Below are 17229 nucleotides of genomic sequence, written 5' to 3'. Positions count from 1 at the left end.
CTGCACACATGGCTCTTCACTGTATAATACAGATAGACTAAAGCTTAGCACACAGTCTTTTTGATCAAACCAGCAGGGCTGAATGACAAAATAAAAACTGCTTAGGAGGAGTCCCTGTACTAACTTTCTGACTTTAATACAGCAATCTCCCCTGCTTTTCTACTGCTCTGACAGACAGGTCAGTGTGCTCAACCATTGGCTGAGAACACGGATAGGCAGACCTTTCTGTTATGGACCAATTGCTGTACACACGGGCCGAATGTCGGCTGGTTTCTTTTGAACCGCCTTGATGCGGCCCGACATTTTGTCCATGTGTACTAAGGCTTAAATGTAGGCAGCTGGTGTACAATGTTCTCAAAACAGAAAATGATGATGCAGGGGTATTAGATTATATTTGCAAAATAGCTTGTTGAAGCAAGCCAACGAGTTTTTTTGTAAGGATAATTACATTTTCTGGAAATCTTATGAAATTCTATCCATGCAATCTTGGCACTATATTTTAAGATTCTGAGACTGTGGTGACGAGAGTCAAGTAGGTATGGTCAGCTATTCCCTTTCTCACAGTCTAAATCCAGCACATAATCGATAGACAAAACCACAGTAGGCAATTGGATTACAGAAAAGCATATATTAAATATGAAAAACTTAATTCATAAAACAATAGGTTCACTGTAAACTTTACAATGTAAAAATGAGCAGTATCTTAACATGAAAATCAGTTTTAATAAAGTCCCCATATGGCACATGCTTTCTTTGCAATGAAAATGTCTGGTTCCTCAAAGAAGACGAGTAAGGCTTTCTGAAAATGATTTATTAGCCATTAAATATTTGCCAATATACAGTAACAAAGAAAGAACACCATTGCTGAGATCTTAAATATTTAACCCGCAAGGATATATACACATACAAAACTGTAGTCTTGGAATGTTATCACAAACCTGCAGCAGATTTTTCCAATTGAAAATCTGAGGCTCAGTATCAAGACCTATACCTGGAACCAAAAGACCAACTATTCAAAAACCATAAAAAGTCACTTAATTTATAATTGTGGCAACTTGTCAACCGGTGTGTCAAACTTGAAGTCTGCAGGGAACAGGTCTGGAGCCCGGGGATAAATGAGTCTGTAAGACTGTCGGATAGTTACATCTGCCACTCCTGCGATGTCACCAATTTCTATTTGAACAGGAATAAAAGGGTATAATTTACATGCACATGACAAACTAAAAGCAACACATTAATTTACTTAAAGACCAGTAAGTCAACAGTAAAAAGTGAGATAATTAGGAGAATTGGTTGGCAAACATCCAGTGTCCATGAAGCCCAGACCCCTTTCCTCCTGTGCAGAAAAAAAAAAAAAAAAAAAAAAACACACACACACACACACACACTTGTTGCTTGTAAATTTAAAAACACATTTAGGCGCATCAAGCACTTCGGATAAAATGAATTTTACTGGCCAGAATGAGAATTCTGGCCACTAACCTGAACACTCAAGCTCCAAAAGTGCCTTGGCACATTTACAAGCATTAGGTGCATCAAGGTTTTTGGCCGTCAAAACACAGCTGTTCAGGATGCATTGTAAGACGTAGGGTTTTTTTTCTGCCTTTAAAAGCCTATGTGAGCGCATGGGCTAACATGCATGGGCGTTTTGCGGCAAGGAAAAAAAAAAAAAAAACCTCCAGTGTGCATGAGGCCTTACCCAACCCTAACTTTCAGCCCTTTCATCTAGATAGTGGGGAGGGCACTCCGCCATCCTGTAGCTTAATGCAAAGCCTAGGACCACAAGTCTGACGAACATATGGTCCTACACAGTTTTCGGGGGAAAGTTGCATGACATCACTGCTGCCTAGGCAAAGAGGCCAGATGCTGGGGCCTTGAGCAAATGTTTTACTACTAGTTTTTAGTTCTACTCTAGCAGCTTTATCATTCACATCCCTCTCCTTAAGTGTAAAGGCATACAGTATTTGTACACCTAGAGTCCTACCCCACTGCACATAATCTATTTACAATAACACCTCAAAGTTATTAAAGAACTAGTTTCTGTTCTGCTATTCCTTCACTGTCCATTCAGCAAGCTGGGGTAAATAGGTGACAAAATGTATTTCCGAATTGCGGGAAAAAAAAAAATAAAAAATTGCGTCACAAAAAAAGGAGAGTAGTCACCAATCTACAAAAAAGGCTGGGAGTAGAGTCCCCAATCTACTAGTAGGTAAAACCATTCATACCTATGCATTTCAAAGTTTCTGATCATCTCCGGATGAAATTCAGCTTTCCTGGCTTGTGAAGAAAGCACAGCTTAAAATGATTTCTCTATCTTGCCATATTGCATGTATTTCTTGCTTGGATGTGAGCCATTACAATATGTAATACAGGGAACTAAACTAGATGTGGGATTCACAATTCCCATTCAAGGTCTATGAGCTTTAAAGAATCTTCATGAGAGAATGGATGCTCCCATTGCTGAACCCTAAATTTTAGAATGTAATTTGTCTGGCTGTAAAGAAGCTGCTTTGGCTTCACTGCTGTCAAAATATCTGTTCTGAACAAGTATAGAGATAAGGAACTTTACCCATTTAGGGAAAATATCCTATAGTGGGAAGGCTTTTTATTGCAGAAGAGACATAGCAGGTGTCAGCTGCATTAATATCTTCCCATCCCCCTTGCAAATTTTCTATACCATAGAATGTACTCTGAGATGTGCAGGAATTAAGTTCATATCAGACTGGCCAATCATGATGGCTGAATATGCTGAGCCTAGAAGCAGCCCGATGGCATTGCTGGAGTGAAGGCAATAACAGACAACACCAACACAGCCAATAAATGGAGCCAATAATGGCATCCCATAACATCTCATGATTTATACTTTTGTTTTTTTCCCTGGATAGTGTAGGTTTAATGATTTCCAAAAAAACAATAGCTCTCCTGCGCTCAAGTGGTATGCGGAAAGGTGAATCTTCTAGGCGGTTTTATGACACAAATGAAGTGGTCTTGCTGCCCCCCTCAGGACCAAGGGTATCCAAAAGGCACTACAAGAAAACAACAAGAGAAGGGCGCACCGACCTTGTGCATTACCACTTAAAAGTTTATTAAAATCAAAGAAGGGTAGCGTACAATATACTCACAAACGTAGCATATGAACAAGCATATAGGAAATGGGCACCGCTCACTTCCAGGACACTTCTCTACTGCTGGATCAGGTTTTGAGGACGCTATCCAGCAGTAGAGAAGTGTCCTGGAAGCGAGCGGTGCCCATTTCCTATATGCTTGTTCATATGCTACGTTTGTGAGTATATTGTACGCTACCCTTCTTTTATTTTAATAAACTTTTAAGTGGTAATGCGCAAGGTCGGTGCACCCTTCTCTTGTTGTTTTCTTGTAGTGTGTGTTTAACCAGGGAGGGAGTGGTTAGAGTTGAACTTCCCCAAAGGTGAGAAGAAAACATGGCCCGGGTGACCATGCACCATGTGATGGACAGTGAGAGAAATCCACAATTTTAGAGGGGTCACCAGAATAAGGATTCCGCAATCAGACAGTGGCCCTATTCAACTGCTGCAAAACCAGAAATAGGACAAAAAGGGATGGTAACAAGTCAACGTGGGAAAATTCAGTAAAGTTGCTACGCGAATTCTCTTGTTACTTGCTCTTGTTAATGTGTTGGGCCCAATTCAAAACCCATCCATGAAGGTTTTGGTTCCAACAGCAACTTGTGTGCCAAATTCGAAATAAACACTGACCGTTTGTACCCTACAAAAGGCGGAAATAATTAAGACTAACTTTCTGTTGGTGTACAGAGCCAGATTTTACAAAGGTATCTTACAGTGTTCCAAAAGTGGTGCAGCATGAGCCAAATTCGAATACAAGTTCAAAATAGGTACATGAATTTGGCGCATGCTGGGCCACTTTTAAAAACCCAAGCAAGACACTCTCAAAATCTGTCTGCACCAGTCTTTAGGACCTTCAGGGAAAATATTTATATTCAAGAATGAACACAGAAGCAGCTCACAAATTAAGAATACTAACAGCATACTGCAATGTTGAACTCAAAGTATCTTGCAAGCAATTTGTCAAACTTTAGAAAGAATATTTACACCGTCAATTGACCATTGCAGAAGTACTCTACTAACCTTTCTGCGTTTTCTTTTCAGCAGATGCTTGTGAAGCCATGTAAATGGCAGCAGCTGCCACTGAAATGGGACTGCGTCCAGGAACTAAGTCCAGCTCCACAGCCTTGCGTGCAATGTAAGTCGCAGCCATCTGTACTTGTTTGGTCAGGCCCAGGTTTGAACAGAACCTGGACATAAAATCTCCAGTTGTAATCAAATCCACATTTGTTTCCAAAGCTTTCAAGATCAGCTTGAAGCATCTGCCAATTTCTTTCTTGGAGATTCTTGAGACAGCGCAGATTTCTACAAAGTAAACAGTAATTACACCACTGTAGTCCCTTCATAATGACAACCTTTCACTAAAGAACAAGTAATCTTTCAGATGAGGCTAGATAAAACATTCCTAGGAAGAAATAGTTACAATAGTAGGAGACACTGTCAAAAGTTGTCCTCAGGGACTCACTCACAGGTGATGTTACAAGATGTGGTGCTTACAATTGGTCACTATTGTCTGCACCAATCTAGAGATCGCAGATTACAGACTATGTAGAAGTTTAAAATGACACCCCCTCTTTTCTCTTCCTCTCACCAACACCTAACCAGTCCTAAAAGATGAGTATTATCCTGCTTCCCCAGGTAAGCACAGTAAAAAGCAGACAAAAATGGAGGCATAAACACCTAGTGCATTACCTTTCGACACCTTTAAAAGTTTATTAAAAAGCCAAAAAACATACACAAACATGAAAAGTAAAAATTGCATATCCATGTCAACCATAATGTGGAGGACACGTCCCTGTACTTGGACCGCTAACGCGTTTCAGGGGACATGCTCCCTTCCTCCATTGTCCTTAGGGCTCTACATTTATACTAACTAAGCAGGTGTAGGTCCCTCCCCCATGTGCACTGGGCAGAGCTAAGTAGTGGTAAAGTGAACAGCGCCCCGTCTGTGGATTGCAGTCTAAAATCAGGGACAGTTGAAATCTTTTTTTCAGTCAGCCTATATATTGCAATATATTAAAGTGAAATTTGCTGCCATAATGGGACCTATGGCCTCTGAGACACTCCTCAACCACAATAAGAGGCATTGTCTGCTTTTAGTATTTTGGAGTTTCCCCACTCAAGGAGAGCAGCACGCCTAAAATTCCAAACAGAGTGAGCGCTTTGGTTATATAGACGTTCGAAGTATAGTAAAAAGTCTAAGTCCCTCATCCAGAAGACTCCACTGCTGTTTCCAGGCACCACTGATCCAGTGTTGCAAAACCACCGGTGTCCCCCCACTGTCCTCAGAAGATGCTCTTGTCGAGGTGGGCCTGGACATCTGAGATGGTTGCAGTTCCATCCGTTAAATTTTTGTATTACTTTTGTTATAGTATTCTGACTGAGAAGTAAAGCTTTGCTGATCTTTTTGTAGCCTTCACCTTTGTGTAAAGAAATTATTTTGCTTTCTCAGGCCCCGAGACATTTCTCTTCCATGTGGTGCCATTGCTGACAGCATGAAATGGGAAGAGGTTCTCTGTTAAGTAACACCCTTTTATGATCAACTGTCTGCTGGATACCTGTTTAATGAATAATTGACTCACCTGTAGTTGAATTCTTGTTAAATTAGGATTTTGTCTAATTTAGCTTTGCTCCTAAAATTTTCATTGGGGCTTAGTCATTTTTGCAACATGGTCTTGAATGAATTTGTTAGGAAAAATACTTTGTGTGTGCAAATTAACAAATCTTGGTTGCAATCATTGACCCGCATTTGTGGGAGTATTTCGTAGTATAGTGTCCTAAAAGTTGCAAGGTGGGGCCTCCAAGGATTGGACTTATTTTTCCAGCACATCCCACAGACTGCCTCAAAATTTCTCCAGATCTCAATTCAGTGGACTAAGTAAACATCAAATTTGTTGTGTTCCTCAAACCATTTCTTGATTCAGTAGATGAGGCCACCCTTCTTCCATTGTTCTGTGGTCCAGTTCTGATGCTCAAATGTTCACCGTAGGCACTTTTGGCTGTGAGCACAGTTAGCATGGGTAAACAGACAGGTCTGCAGCCACGTATACAACAAACTGATGCACTGTGTTCGGATACCTATCAGAAACAGCAGGATCTTTTTCAGCAATTTGAGATACAGTATCTCTTTTATTGATAGGAATTACACCGGCCAGCCTTCACTCCCCATGTGCTTCAGTAAGCCTTGGCAACCCATGACACTATTGCCGGTTTTCCCTCCTTAGACCACTTTTGTTAGGTCCTGATCATTGCAGATCAAAACACCCTACAAGAGCTACAGTTTTGGACATACTCTGATCCAACAGTCTAGCCATTACAATTTCGTCCCTTGTCAAAGTCACTCAAAACCTTAAGCTTGCCCATTTTTTATTCACTTTACCAGTCAGTGGTCATAATGCTATGGCTGACCAGTGTCCTCTATAGTGTTCACTTTAGGTTGTTCAGACAATTTTTTTTAAAACAAACTATTGCGCAAAAGATGCAAGACCCCAGTTTCAAGGAGAGAACTTTAAAGTCAGTGTGTAGTTCTACCAAATAATTCAGGGTGCTTTAAAAAAGGTGTATTTCCACTTTTGAGAAACGTCCACAATGTTATGTATTTGCATTCACACAGCATACCTAAATCAGACAATGGTCAGCTTTTGCATCAATAACTTTCATTGTGCAATTAGGCAACAAGACATTTAAAGTATTAACATACCATATATAACCTAAGTTTTGAGATTTTTAACCATATTAGAGACAAGCAGCATTCACATTGTTTAAAATTGATAATGAATATCTGCCAGGATAATACAGGGTTAGTGTAAACAAGTCCCCAACCCTCTTAACTTTACATGGGGGAAAGGGGATAAGGTTTTTCAACAAGGAGAAAAAGAAAGCAGCAGAAGCATAGCGTCACTATGGCAGGGTGAGGACCAACTGTGGAGCTCTGCACCAGACAAAAGAAACTTATAGCCCAGTCTACTGAAAACAAAACTGCAGCCAGCCACAAAAAGCACGGCAGCGGTGGCCTATTTCACCCTTCAATTCTCCACCTGACATTATCTCCTATGGAGATGACATTGCACCACTACCAAGTAAGGCTGCGAATCCCACCTTAACACTGCTGTTGGCGCCTACTAGCCCAGGAAACCAGCTACATGCAGAAGGAGACAGCCCAGAGCCCTTTTTCAGAAGGCATAGACTATGCCAACTCCAGTCACGATACAATTCTTAAAGATTAGGACCAATACGTTTCTGGCCATGCTAACGCAGGACGAAGGCCCGCCATACATGGATCTAACCGATCGATCAACTTGGGTACAAACAAGCCTGCCAGATAATCTTGCAATTATAATAAATCTGTATTCTCCCAGTGGGGACAGCCCCCCCCCCCCCCCCCGTAAAACCTACAAAATTACTGTTTATTGCATCTGATCTCATACCAGGAAGACATACAACTCCTCGATGAGTACAAAACACACCTTTGGAATCATCATGGACTAAAATGTTAACATGCTGTTTCTATGATCCATATGCCATGTATGGTGACCAAATATTCATATGTGATGTAAGGTTATCCTTGTTTTTGGAAATAAAAAAATAAAATTTGTAGCTTGTTTTTTTTCTAACTTCTATATTTTACATGTTCCATTTACATAGTACAAGTAGGCATTATCAAAAGTGGAAATACACTTTAAGACATTTTGCTCTAAAAGTCGTGTGGTCAGAGCTCCCTCATCCTCAGCAGAAAAGTCAGTGCCTGGCTGGAGGCTGTAGTACTTTGTGAGCAGGAGTCTCAGCAGGTAGTGTGAACATTGCCAATTGCAGCTCACTAGGCAAGACAAGATGGGCAAGTGTGCACAGCTGCTCTCAGACAAAGCACAGCACTTTATCTGTAGCCTCTGGATGGACACAAGACTTTTCTGCTGGGGATGGAGCACCAGCAACACAAACTAAGATATTCAAAACCAAGGGTTCAATTCACTAAAGGATATCGCACACAATATCTGGGTCACGTGACATTTTCCAAATATAGCATGCGATATTGAAAATGTCAATTCACAAGCCCTTAATGCGGTACTTACCTCAAAATTCAAAAACGCTTGGTAAATTCTGCATAAAACAGAGTTAAAGTCAATTCACTAGAGTAAATAAATGCATGTGTTAAGTAGTGGCCCAAGTATGAGATATGATTGGTAAGGAGCCGCCATAACTTATTAGGCAGGGCATGGAAATCTTTTTAAAATGTGCCATTTGTTCTACAAGATCCAGGACATTGGGCTTTTCCTCCAGACTATGCAATCGCTCCTGCTGCAAGGTGCCTCAGAAGCATCCACTAGAAAAGTAGTAACGTCTGCTGGATATGACGTTATGTGAAAATATCGCACCAATGTCCCCATACAAAGACAATACCCCTAAGGAGTTTCCCCTATTCGGCTATCTGCTGTAAAGTCACACTACATGCCATAAATTTGGTGTCGGATTGGTACCTACAGCTGAAACATAACAGTTTACTATATTGATAGTAGTTTAGCTTAGGAAATAAAGGGTGCAACTTAAGAGTTTTTCAAGGTGCCCATGTGACTTCAGACTGTCATTCCAATGCCTTTGTACCACAATATGACCAAACAATTATTTCTTTAGTGATTTTGGTTCCCATTTGGTATAAGTAGATTCATTCGACAAATTAAAAGCACTCACATTTGAGTACTTTTGGGCAATGCAAGATGGGCAAAAAAGCATCCTGCAATATGGAAAATTATATGCAAGCATACAGACAACTCTTTGGGGTGATCATAGAGCGCATTACTAAATTGTACAAAACAAAAAAGGTCTATGAAAGAAAATCTGTTACTATGCCAAAAGAAAAAAATTTTCAAGTGGACCTCCCCCCTTCCACATGAATCTACTACAAATACTGTGTTGCCCATGTATAAATTGGCATATCAATACGAAATATGAGAAAATCTGGCAACTGTGGCTGGAGTGTTGAGTATTTGCTTCCCTTGAGGGGTAGGTTTACATTCTGAATCTATTGCTGACTATTTGTAGAACGATCTGTATGTATTCTATGCGATGCAACTTTTGGTTTCTTTTTTTGGTTTCTGTTCCACTTATATATTAAATAAAGAGCAAACCTGGTTGCTCTCTGGTTGGTCTAGAAGTTAAATTGCTCTTTCACACAGTACAGTCCTAGCTGCAAGGAGAGGGGGGTAAATCTGATCATTCTCCGTTGCTTTCTCTGTCTCAGTGACTAGACAATGAAAGGAGAAGCAGCACATGGATGACCTCATCTCTGCCATTCTGCTCTCTATCAGCATGTTTTTTGGCATTACAGCAAGCCCGATTGGCTCAGTGTGCTGCTTCTCCTTTCTTCAGTCTGCATTTTGTTGTACAGGGACTGAAAGAAGCTGATAAAGTCAAATTTAGGAACTTGCGCTGCTTGCTTTTAAAAATACATAAATGTATTGATTACAGAGCTAAATTAATCTGAGCCTTTTATATATAGGTTTGGATTTCAGTTGCCATGCAACCTATACAGCTAGTGAGCTAAAATCAATTAGCAGTACTATTTAAAAATTTTATTTCTAGATCGCTTTTCTCCTTGGGGACTCAAAGCGTTTTGGAGGCGAGCCAGGCATCTTGGGCATACTCAATTGAACCAAATAACCTACCAGCATGTCTTTGGAGTTTGCAAGGAAGCCAGAATACAGAGAGGAAATTCACACAAGCATGGGAGGGGGGGATTACCTTTAAAAGTTCTAGGTACACCTTCTTGTCTACATGCTATATACAGACAAGCAGAGGCAATAGCGTCATTGGCTCTTCCTTTAAGGCTTTTCTGCTCATAGACTTGTTTAAACAAGTTATTAGTCCGATCCTAAAAAAAAAAAAAAAAAAAAAAAAAAAAAAATATATGGATTAGGAGATTTTCTATTTCTTTAATTTGCATAACAACTTTACCAGACTTGTACTTACAATTATATTACGTGGGAGGTTTATTCTGTCAGACATTGTTGTGATTTCCTTGAATGCGTTCATCATGGCTCTGTCTGAACTGCTCATTGTTCTGCGATTCTGATATTTGGAGTTCCCAAATTCATCAAAACTAGCTGCTCCTGTTCCCTGTGTATTAAATCGGGAACAAAACAATGAATTAAACTGGAATGCTTATGCTAAATATCCCTGCTCTGTCTAGACAGCCATCTAAAGTCAATCCAGGTTAATGCACATTGCACATTTCAAAAGAGTACACAGAGGTATGTCCACTTCTGTACATCAGCTGGAGACAACAAGCAGGCTGCATTAGTTTAATGTTCTGCTCAGTTTTCCCATTGGTGGGTGCAAGTCAATAAAATAAACCACTTCCCATCACAAAAGCACAGAAAGAAATGGTTTCAATCTTTCATAAATAACTACTTTTGTTTTACTTTCAAAAAAATAAAAAATAAAATATATATTTTAAACCATTGGGATTGCCCCCTCTGGTGGTCAAAATTAGTATTTTCCACAACCTAAAAATAGGCCTGTGAAAAGGGCCGACTTTAGTTGAAAATACCTGGGATGGATGATCGATTAGCAAAACATGAGAAACAGGATGCATAATTTGGACTATTAAATGGCAACCCGGAAAGCGCCAGTCTCAAGTTCTGGCTCCTACGTTATTGCACTCCTGGGATGTGTGGGACAGGGTGCGTGACAATTGTAACCTTATATTACCACCCCCCCCCCCCCCCCCTCCGTCCCACCTTTTAAATAACCCTGCTTTTCCGCCAGGCTTGGATCTGGAGGCTTTCCAATGGTGGCTAAAAAAAGATCTCTAGAGGATTGGCCGCTTTTTGACCCCTTAACTGTACAACACTCTCGTTCCAAGCTGAAAAAGCTCACCTCAGAGATCTTTTGATTCTACAAAAATTTCCAATTTCCTATGGTCCTTGGGCCCAGGGGGTTCTTGTGGATCCTAAGGTAACTCCTTATGAAAAATGGTGCGCCCAGGATGCGGGTCACAGAGGGGGAATTTTGTTGTATAGGCTATTGCTGGACATCATTGACAGACTGCCTTATATGCGGGCCTGGAATTTGGACTTGGCTTCAGAGAGGGATTAGGACCATTGGTATACCCGTTTCCATTTATCATACAAGGGTGTTTTAAACATTTTTGTGGAGGCAAATGTGAAAGTTACGACTAGGTGGTATATGGTTCCTTCCGGTCATTTGAGGCTTTTTCCAAATTCCTAGCCTTGGGGCTTTCAGGGCTGTCACTATCAGTACAAATGCATCACCTCTGGTAGGCATGGTCTCAACTACGGAACTCCTGGAATAGGGCGTGTGCCTTAATCATGAGGGTATCTGGGGCCCGGTATCTCAAACTCCACAGGTTGCTTTATTAAATGAACCAGTAGAGGTGCTTCCCTGCTCAACGCAAAGACTGATCATTATGCTACTGGCTGCTAAATTTACTTTAGCCCTCTCAAGGTAAAGACCGTTTCAATTTCTATGTTAAAGGGACAAGGTGTCTTGGATCATGCTAAACAAGCACCTCACCAGCGAATTTAATGGCACTTCATGCTTGGAAAGAGTTTGGAATCCATGGGCCAGCTACACCAGATTGTCAAAAGTATTGGGACGCCTGCTTTTTCACGCACATGAACTTTAATGCCATCCCAGTCTAGTCTGTAGGGTTCAATATTGAGTTGGCCCACCCTTTGCAGGTATAACCTCTTCAACTCTTCTGGGAAGGCTGTCCACAAGGTTTAGGGGTGTGTCTTGGAATGGTTGTCCATTCTTCCAGAAAGGCATTTGTGAGGTCCGGCCCTGATGTTGAATGAGAAGGCCTGGCTTGCAGTCTCCGCTCTAATTCATCCCAAAAGTGTTCTATTGGGTTGAGGTCAGGACTCTGTGCAGGCCAATCAAGTTCCTTCACCTCAAACTCGCTCATCCACATCTTTGTGGACCTTGCTTTGACAATATAGTTTATGTCCCTATTGACCTCTAGAGATCGGCAATGTATCTAACATTTCTTTTTCACTTAACGTGCCTTACGATTTTTCTTTCCGGCTCTCTTTTCCTTTTGCTCTTCCTCTGCCTATCATTCTTTCAGACACTTTCTTACAATGCATATTCCGTGAGAGCATAGAGTACCGTTTTATAGTCTTCTTGTATTCTCCACCCTGCCTATTGATAACAGCACAGATGTTCCTTTCCCTGAGTCGATTGGTCCTCTTACTTGTTATATGGTTGCCCGCCAATAATATGATGTCTGCATTCCTCAGGGTTTACATCATACTGTAATTTTACTATGTTCTGCCAGGGCTCTGGCCTCATGTTTTAATGTGATATTGTACTCTGTTCAAAATAATAAGAGGATTGAAAGAGAAACAGGTTGCAGACTAAAAAAAATGATTAGTCACTTGAGAGGTGCACAACCTTTGATAAAACCTCACAAATCATTAGAAATGGCAGTTAGAAAAGCAAATGTTTGTCAAACTCCTTTGTGTGGGTCACATTTTTCCACAAACTTGCATCTGCTTCTAAAATACCTTAAAGGGGTTTAAACCCCCCCCCCTTTTTGTTTTTAAATAACAAACCTGTTAAAGTTACCTGCTCTGCGCAGTGGTTTTGCACAGAGCAGCCCCGATTCTCCTCTTCTTTGGTCCCCCTACCCGCCCTCCTGGGTCCTCCCCCTCCCTGACTGCCAACCATAGCAAGCTGCTTGCTATGGGGGGGGGGGGGGGGGGAGTCATGCGTGTCCACTCCAAAGCTGGTTCGTGCCCACCACAGCAAGCTGATTGCTAAGGGGGGGTCATGCGTGTCCACTCTAAAGCTGGTTCTATCCCACCCCCTGCTCCCTCAAGGCTGTGACTGACAACATCGGGATCCAATGGCTCCAGATGCTGTCTGAGCCTTTGAAGGAGGGAGACAGCCCCACTGCTCATGCACAATGCGATGATCGGGCTCAGATGAATATTTTTCTATCTGAAGTATACAAATTTTTCCTCACAATAAAAATGACATTACTGTCAATGACTGATCATCTTGGAAGATAAATGAAACCTATGGTAATCTTGGGTTTATAAAAGTCATTACCTTGCCAATCATTGTAGTCAAGTCACCCCCACTTAGAAGTGGATTCTGAGTGTCTCCAACTCGAGATGGATCTTTGGTAGCCTTGTCATTACTGAAAGTTCTCCATTCAGACCCAACATCAATCACTCGATCACCTGAGAGAAGTAAGGACAGGTCAAAAATACAACAGGCACAAATAGAGGACGACATCTTACAATGGCAGGAATGACCAGCACCCCATTATCTAGAGCTTTTTCTGTAGCTTTAATTCCACAATTTAGAGACTTTACCATCAGTCAGCATGAACCATTTTAATCCCTATGCTGCTAGCTTTTAGTAACGAGATAGTAGGGTATGTATTTTTTTTCCCCCCTCTACACATTTTTAGTTGCTTCTCGATTACTGGCCTAGGACAAAATTATGTCACACATCCCAGGAGTCTTTATAGGCATGAGGGGTTTCCCCTGCATACACTGGCCAATCAAGCTGACCTAGACCACAATTGACATGGTAGGCGCAGAATTTTGAACCTCCTTACACAACTAAGGTGTGGATGGCGAAGCATTTGGGGGTGTGTGGGAGCGTTGAATGTGGGTTAAAAAATTAAATAAATTTAAGTTTGTTGTAATGATTTCCAGGAGCTCTTCAGGACAGCAACCAAGATCGTATATCCCAGAAAACACAGCTGCATTAATCAGGTAATCAAAAACACCCTGTACCTTTCCTAAATACCTTAACATAACCCTAAACGAATCCGCAAAAAAAAAAAAAAAAAAAACAAACACACATTTGATGCCATTTACCATTGCACATGAACGGGGCTCAGGACAGTGCTTATTCTTGTACTGCTGAGCGGTGCTAATCCTAATGGCTGCTTCGTCATAGAAAGACAGGATGGAGACTGGAAAAGGGTTAGATTTGGATTTTGCAATAAGACTTCACTTATTGCAAAAGTGGCCTATAGGTATGGAATTTCCATCAAAGCATTTTTAAAGTTGATTAGTTTAGGGTTATGCAACAGTATTTAGGGACTGCATTGGGTCATTTCTGATAAGTAGGATTTTACCTTTTAAAAGAAAAAAAAAAAAAAAACGAAACACTAATGTTGTTGCTCTAACCACAACTTCAATGTCATCTTAGGGCAGTACTGGAGACAAAATTCCTGCTACATACGCTAAAAAATAACATTATATACCCACATTTCCATTGTGTTAATTTTCTAGCACACCCCATTTGTCAATCATTTTTGTTAAAATGGCTACAGAATACTGTCACGTTCAGAATTCAGGAGAGAAAAATCATTCAGGAAAAAAAAAAAAAAAAAATAGTTACACTAAGTTGGCATAAATCTATTGAGAAATTTGTCAAATCACTGACACATTCAATCATGTCAGTTCACAAAGACTACAGTATACAGTGACTGTTTCAGGAAGGAATGCTATGGTACGATTCAGGAAGTGTTTTGTAAGTAAAGCACCATTGTGCAAGGTCTAGGAGTTTCTTTCCCTATGAATATACAGGCAAGCAGAGATTTGAAGTTAGATGAACACAAACTACACTTGCTATACCTTACTGAGTCAAAGTGGAAGAAAAGCCTAAATATATAAAGTGTTCCCTCCCTTCTCCTCCTACCTATTCAGCCTAACCTGTATACATACCTATTTTTATTTGCTCCAGTCACATGATCTTGCAGCTCTGTGGGGGGAGGGGGGAGGGCAAGCACCTGACAATGGCCCTGTATACTTTGAGCTACCCATAGACTGCCATGGCCCAAGCCGTTGACAGTCATCCCTCTTTCCTACAACAGCCACTCGCTGACACTGGGAGCTGGAGCATCACATGAACAGACTAAATATTTTTTTATATATATATATATATATATATATATATATATATATATATATATATATATATATATATATATATATATATATATATATATATATATATATATATATATATATATATACACAGGTTAGGCAGGTATAAAAGCGCAACTCCACTTTTGTTAAGAAAAACACATTCCCCTCTAGGTGATCTATGTAGATTGCAAGGATTTTAACAAACTGTTGCAGATTCATACCTTTTGTTATTGTGAAGTCATGGTTTGTTCCTCTGTGCTGAGTCTAAGGGGAGTGGCTTTATAATTAACAATCAGCTGCTGCAGAATCAGAGCTCTAATGAGGGAAGTTGCAAGGTCTGCATCCCTTTAGACATTATTTCCCATCTTACCAAAAATTAGTTTTGTTGCAGGGGATACCAAAAACTGACTTAGTGTAGACTTCTGGGAAAATCAGTGAATCAAATCACACAAAGCAGGAAATTATGTTTCTAGGGGACGTTCGGTACACATTCTGTGTACTGAACACCTCGAGGTAGCAATATTGCATTGCATTTGACAGAAAATTACAGAGCTGTAAATTGAAAAGAAAAGGTAATTTTTAATAACTTCAATTACAATACAACTCGAGTTGCAATTGCATATGCTATATTTTTTTTTTTATTTGCCATTTTTCCCCCATGCAAGTGGAGTTACCCTTTAAGTCATGTGGTTTAAAGTAAAACATAAGAAAAATCAAACTGAAGACAGGATGAGAAAAATACACAGGTAGGGATTACTTTCAGTGAAAATGCATGCTAGAACTCAACAGTAGAGAGCAGCTGTATTTTTACACAAGGCTTCTGCTTTTAAAAGAGAAGTTTGGGGATTTTTTTTTTATTTTATAACCATAATAAAATTAAAAAAAAAAAAAACAAAAAAAAAAAAAAAAAAAAAACACGTGCATGGCTCTCTGCTATGACCCCTCTAGAAAGAGGCAATTTCTCCTCATAATGAAATATCACTGCAGTTTTCCCCTTGCCTCTTGCTCTGGTGACAACTCTAAAAGTTAATTTCCCAACACTTTCTCCGAAAATTGTCACCAAGACAAAAAGAGGGTGAATCCCACAGTGGGGACACATATGGAAGTAAAACCAGACAGGGGTTTTAAGCTCTTGGCTATACATGCACTTTATCTTTTAGCTTATATACAGTGTGCTTCAACTTTTGAATTCAGATTTTATAGTTCTGCCTCTGAAAAATTTTGTTAACATCTTTCCGTATTACAGAATTAATAATCCAACAACTAATACATGTTCAAAATGTCCTTACCGTAAAATCCATTTAGTTGACGGACACAGCTCTCCATATTCAGAACCACAGGGTTATATTGCCCCCTAAAGGAGTAGGGCACTATGTAGAAAAAAAGACTTGGCTACACCTATGGGCAGTCCTAGGTGGTATACTCCCCCCCCCCCCTCTCTGCTATAGGCCTTCTGTTTAGTAACCAGTAGTGTCAGATGTATCAAAAACTCCATAGAGGGGTGGGTGCTGTGTCTGTCAAGGAGTACAAAAAGTATGTGTCCTTTAAGAAGTACAAAAATCCCATCTTCTCTTTCATTCACTGATGGACACAGCTCTCCATATTCAGAACCACAACGACATCCCCAAGTAGGGCCAAACGTGAGACAACAAAAAAATTCCAAGGCTAACACAATAGCCAACCAGGTAAAAAGGAGCCCAACCTGAACAATACACCCCCAAAAAGAGGGGGCAGACTCTCTAAACAGCAGCCTGCAAAACCTTGCGGCCAAAGAAAGCATCCGCTTGCCAACACATCCACTTTGTAGATTTTAGTGAAAGTGTGCAATGATGACCAAGTGGCTGCCTTACAAACCTGCGCCACTGACGCCTGATGACTAAAGGCCCAAGAAGCACCAAGCGCCCGAGTAGAGTGCGCCTTTACAGGGAAAGGAGGAACCTGACCCTTGATAGAATAGGCCTAAGTCACCATCTGTCTGATCCATCTGGAAATAGGATGCAGAGGGGGGGGCAGCTACTCACCATTCTAGGAACCAGGCGGCACCACCATCGAAATGGGGGCTGTCAGCCAGGAGGAACGTTGCAACTCGGGATGTGACATCGCGAGGCGTTTAACTCGCAGGCCAGCCCCTGTCCAGTGGGGTTATGTTGCGGTCAACCCAGTGCAAAGCTCTGATCTGCATGCTAGCCAGACTGGGGGGGGGGGACCACTGGATC

At 40.8% G+C, this 17229-nt stretch overlaps 1 protein-coding gene across 1 annotated transcript in view; it reads right to left on the bottom strand.

The window, feature by feature from the left end:
• Positions 1-608: 608 nt before the first annotated feature.
• Positions 609-17229, bottom strand: part of GTF2B (general transcription factor IIB) — a 43233-nt gene continuing 26612 nt past the window's right edge. Inside the window, exons 3-7 of the mRNA XM_082264745.1 lie at positions 13173-13306; positions 10065-10211; positions 9837-9966; positions 4125-4406; positions 609-1173 (exon numbers count right to left, since the gene is read on the bottom strand). Coding sequence (XP_082120871.1) covers positions 1040-1173; positions 4125-4406; positions 9837-9966; positions 10065-10211; positions 13173-13306 — 827 coding nt within the window. The 3' untranslated portion in view covers positions 609-1039. The remainder of the gene's footprint in view (positions 1174-4124; positions 4407-9836; positions 9967-10064; positions 10212-13172; positions 13307-17229) is intronic.

The sequence above is a fragment of the Pelophylax lessonae genome, assembly GCF_965119305.1.
Source record: "Pelophylax lessonae genome assembly, chromosome: 8".
In the NCBI taxonomy this organism is placed as follows: domain Eukaryota; kingdom Metazoa; phylum Chordata; class Amphibia; order Anura; family Ranidae; genus Pelophylax; species Pelophylax lessonae.
This window is presented reverse-complemented; position numbering and strand designations above follow the sequence as displayed.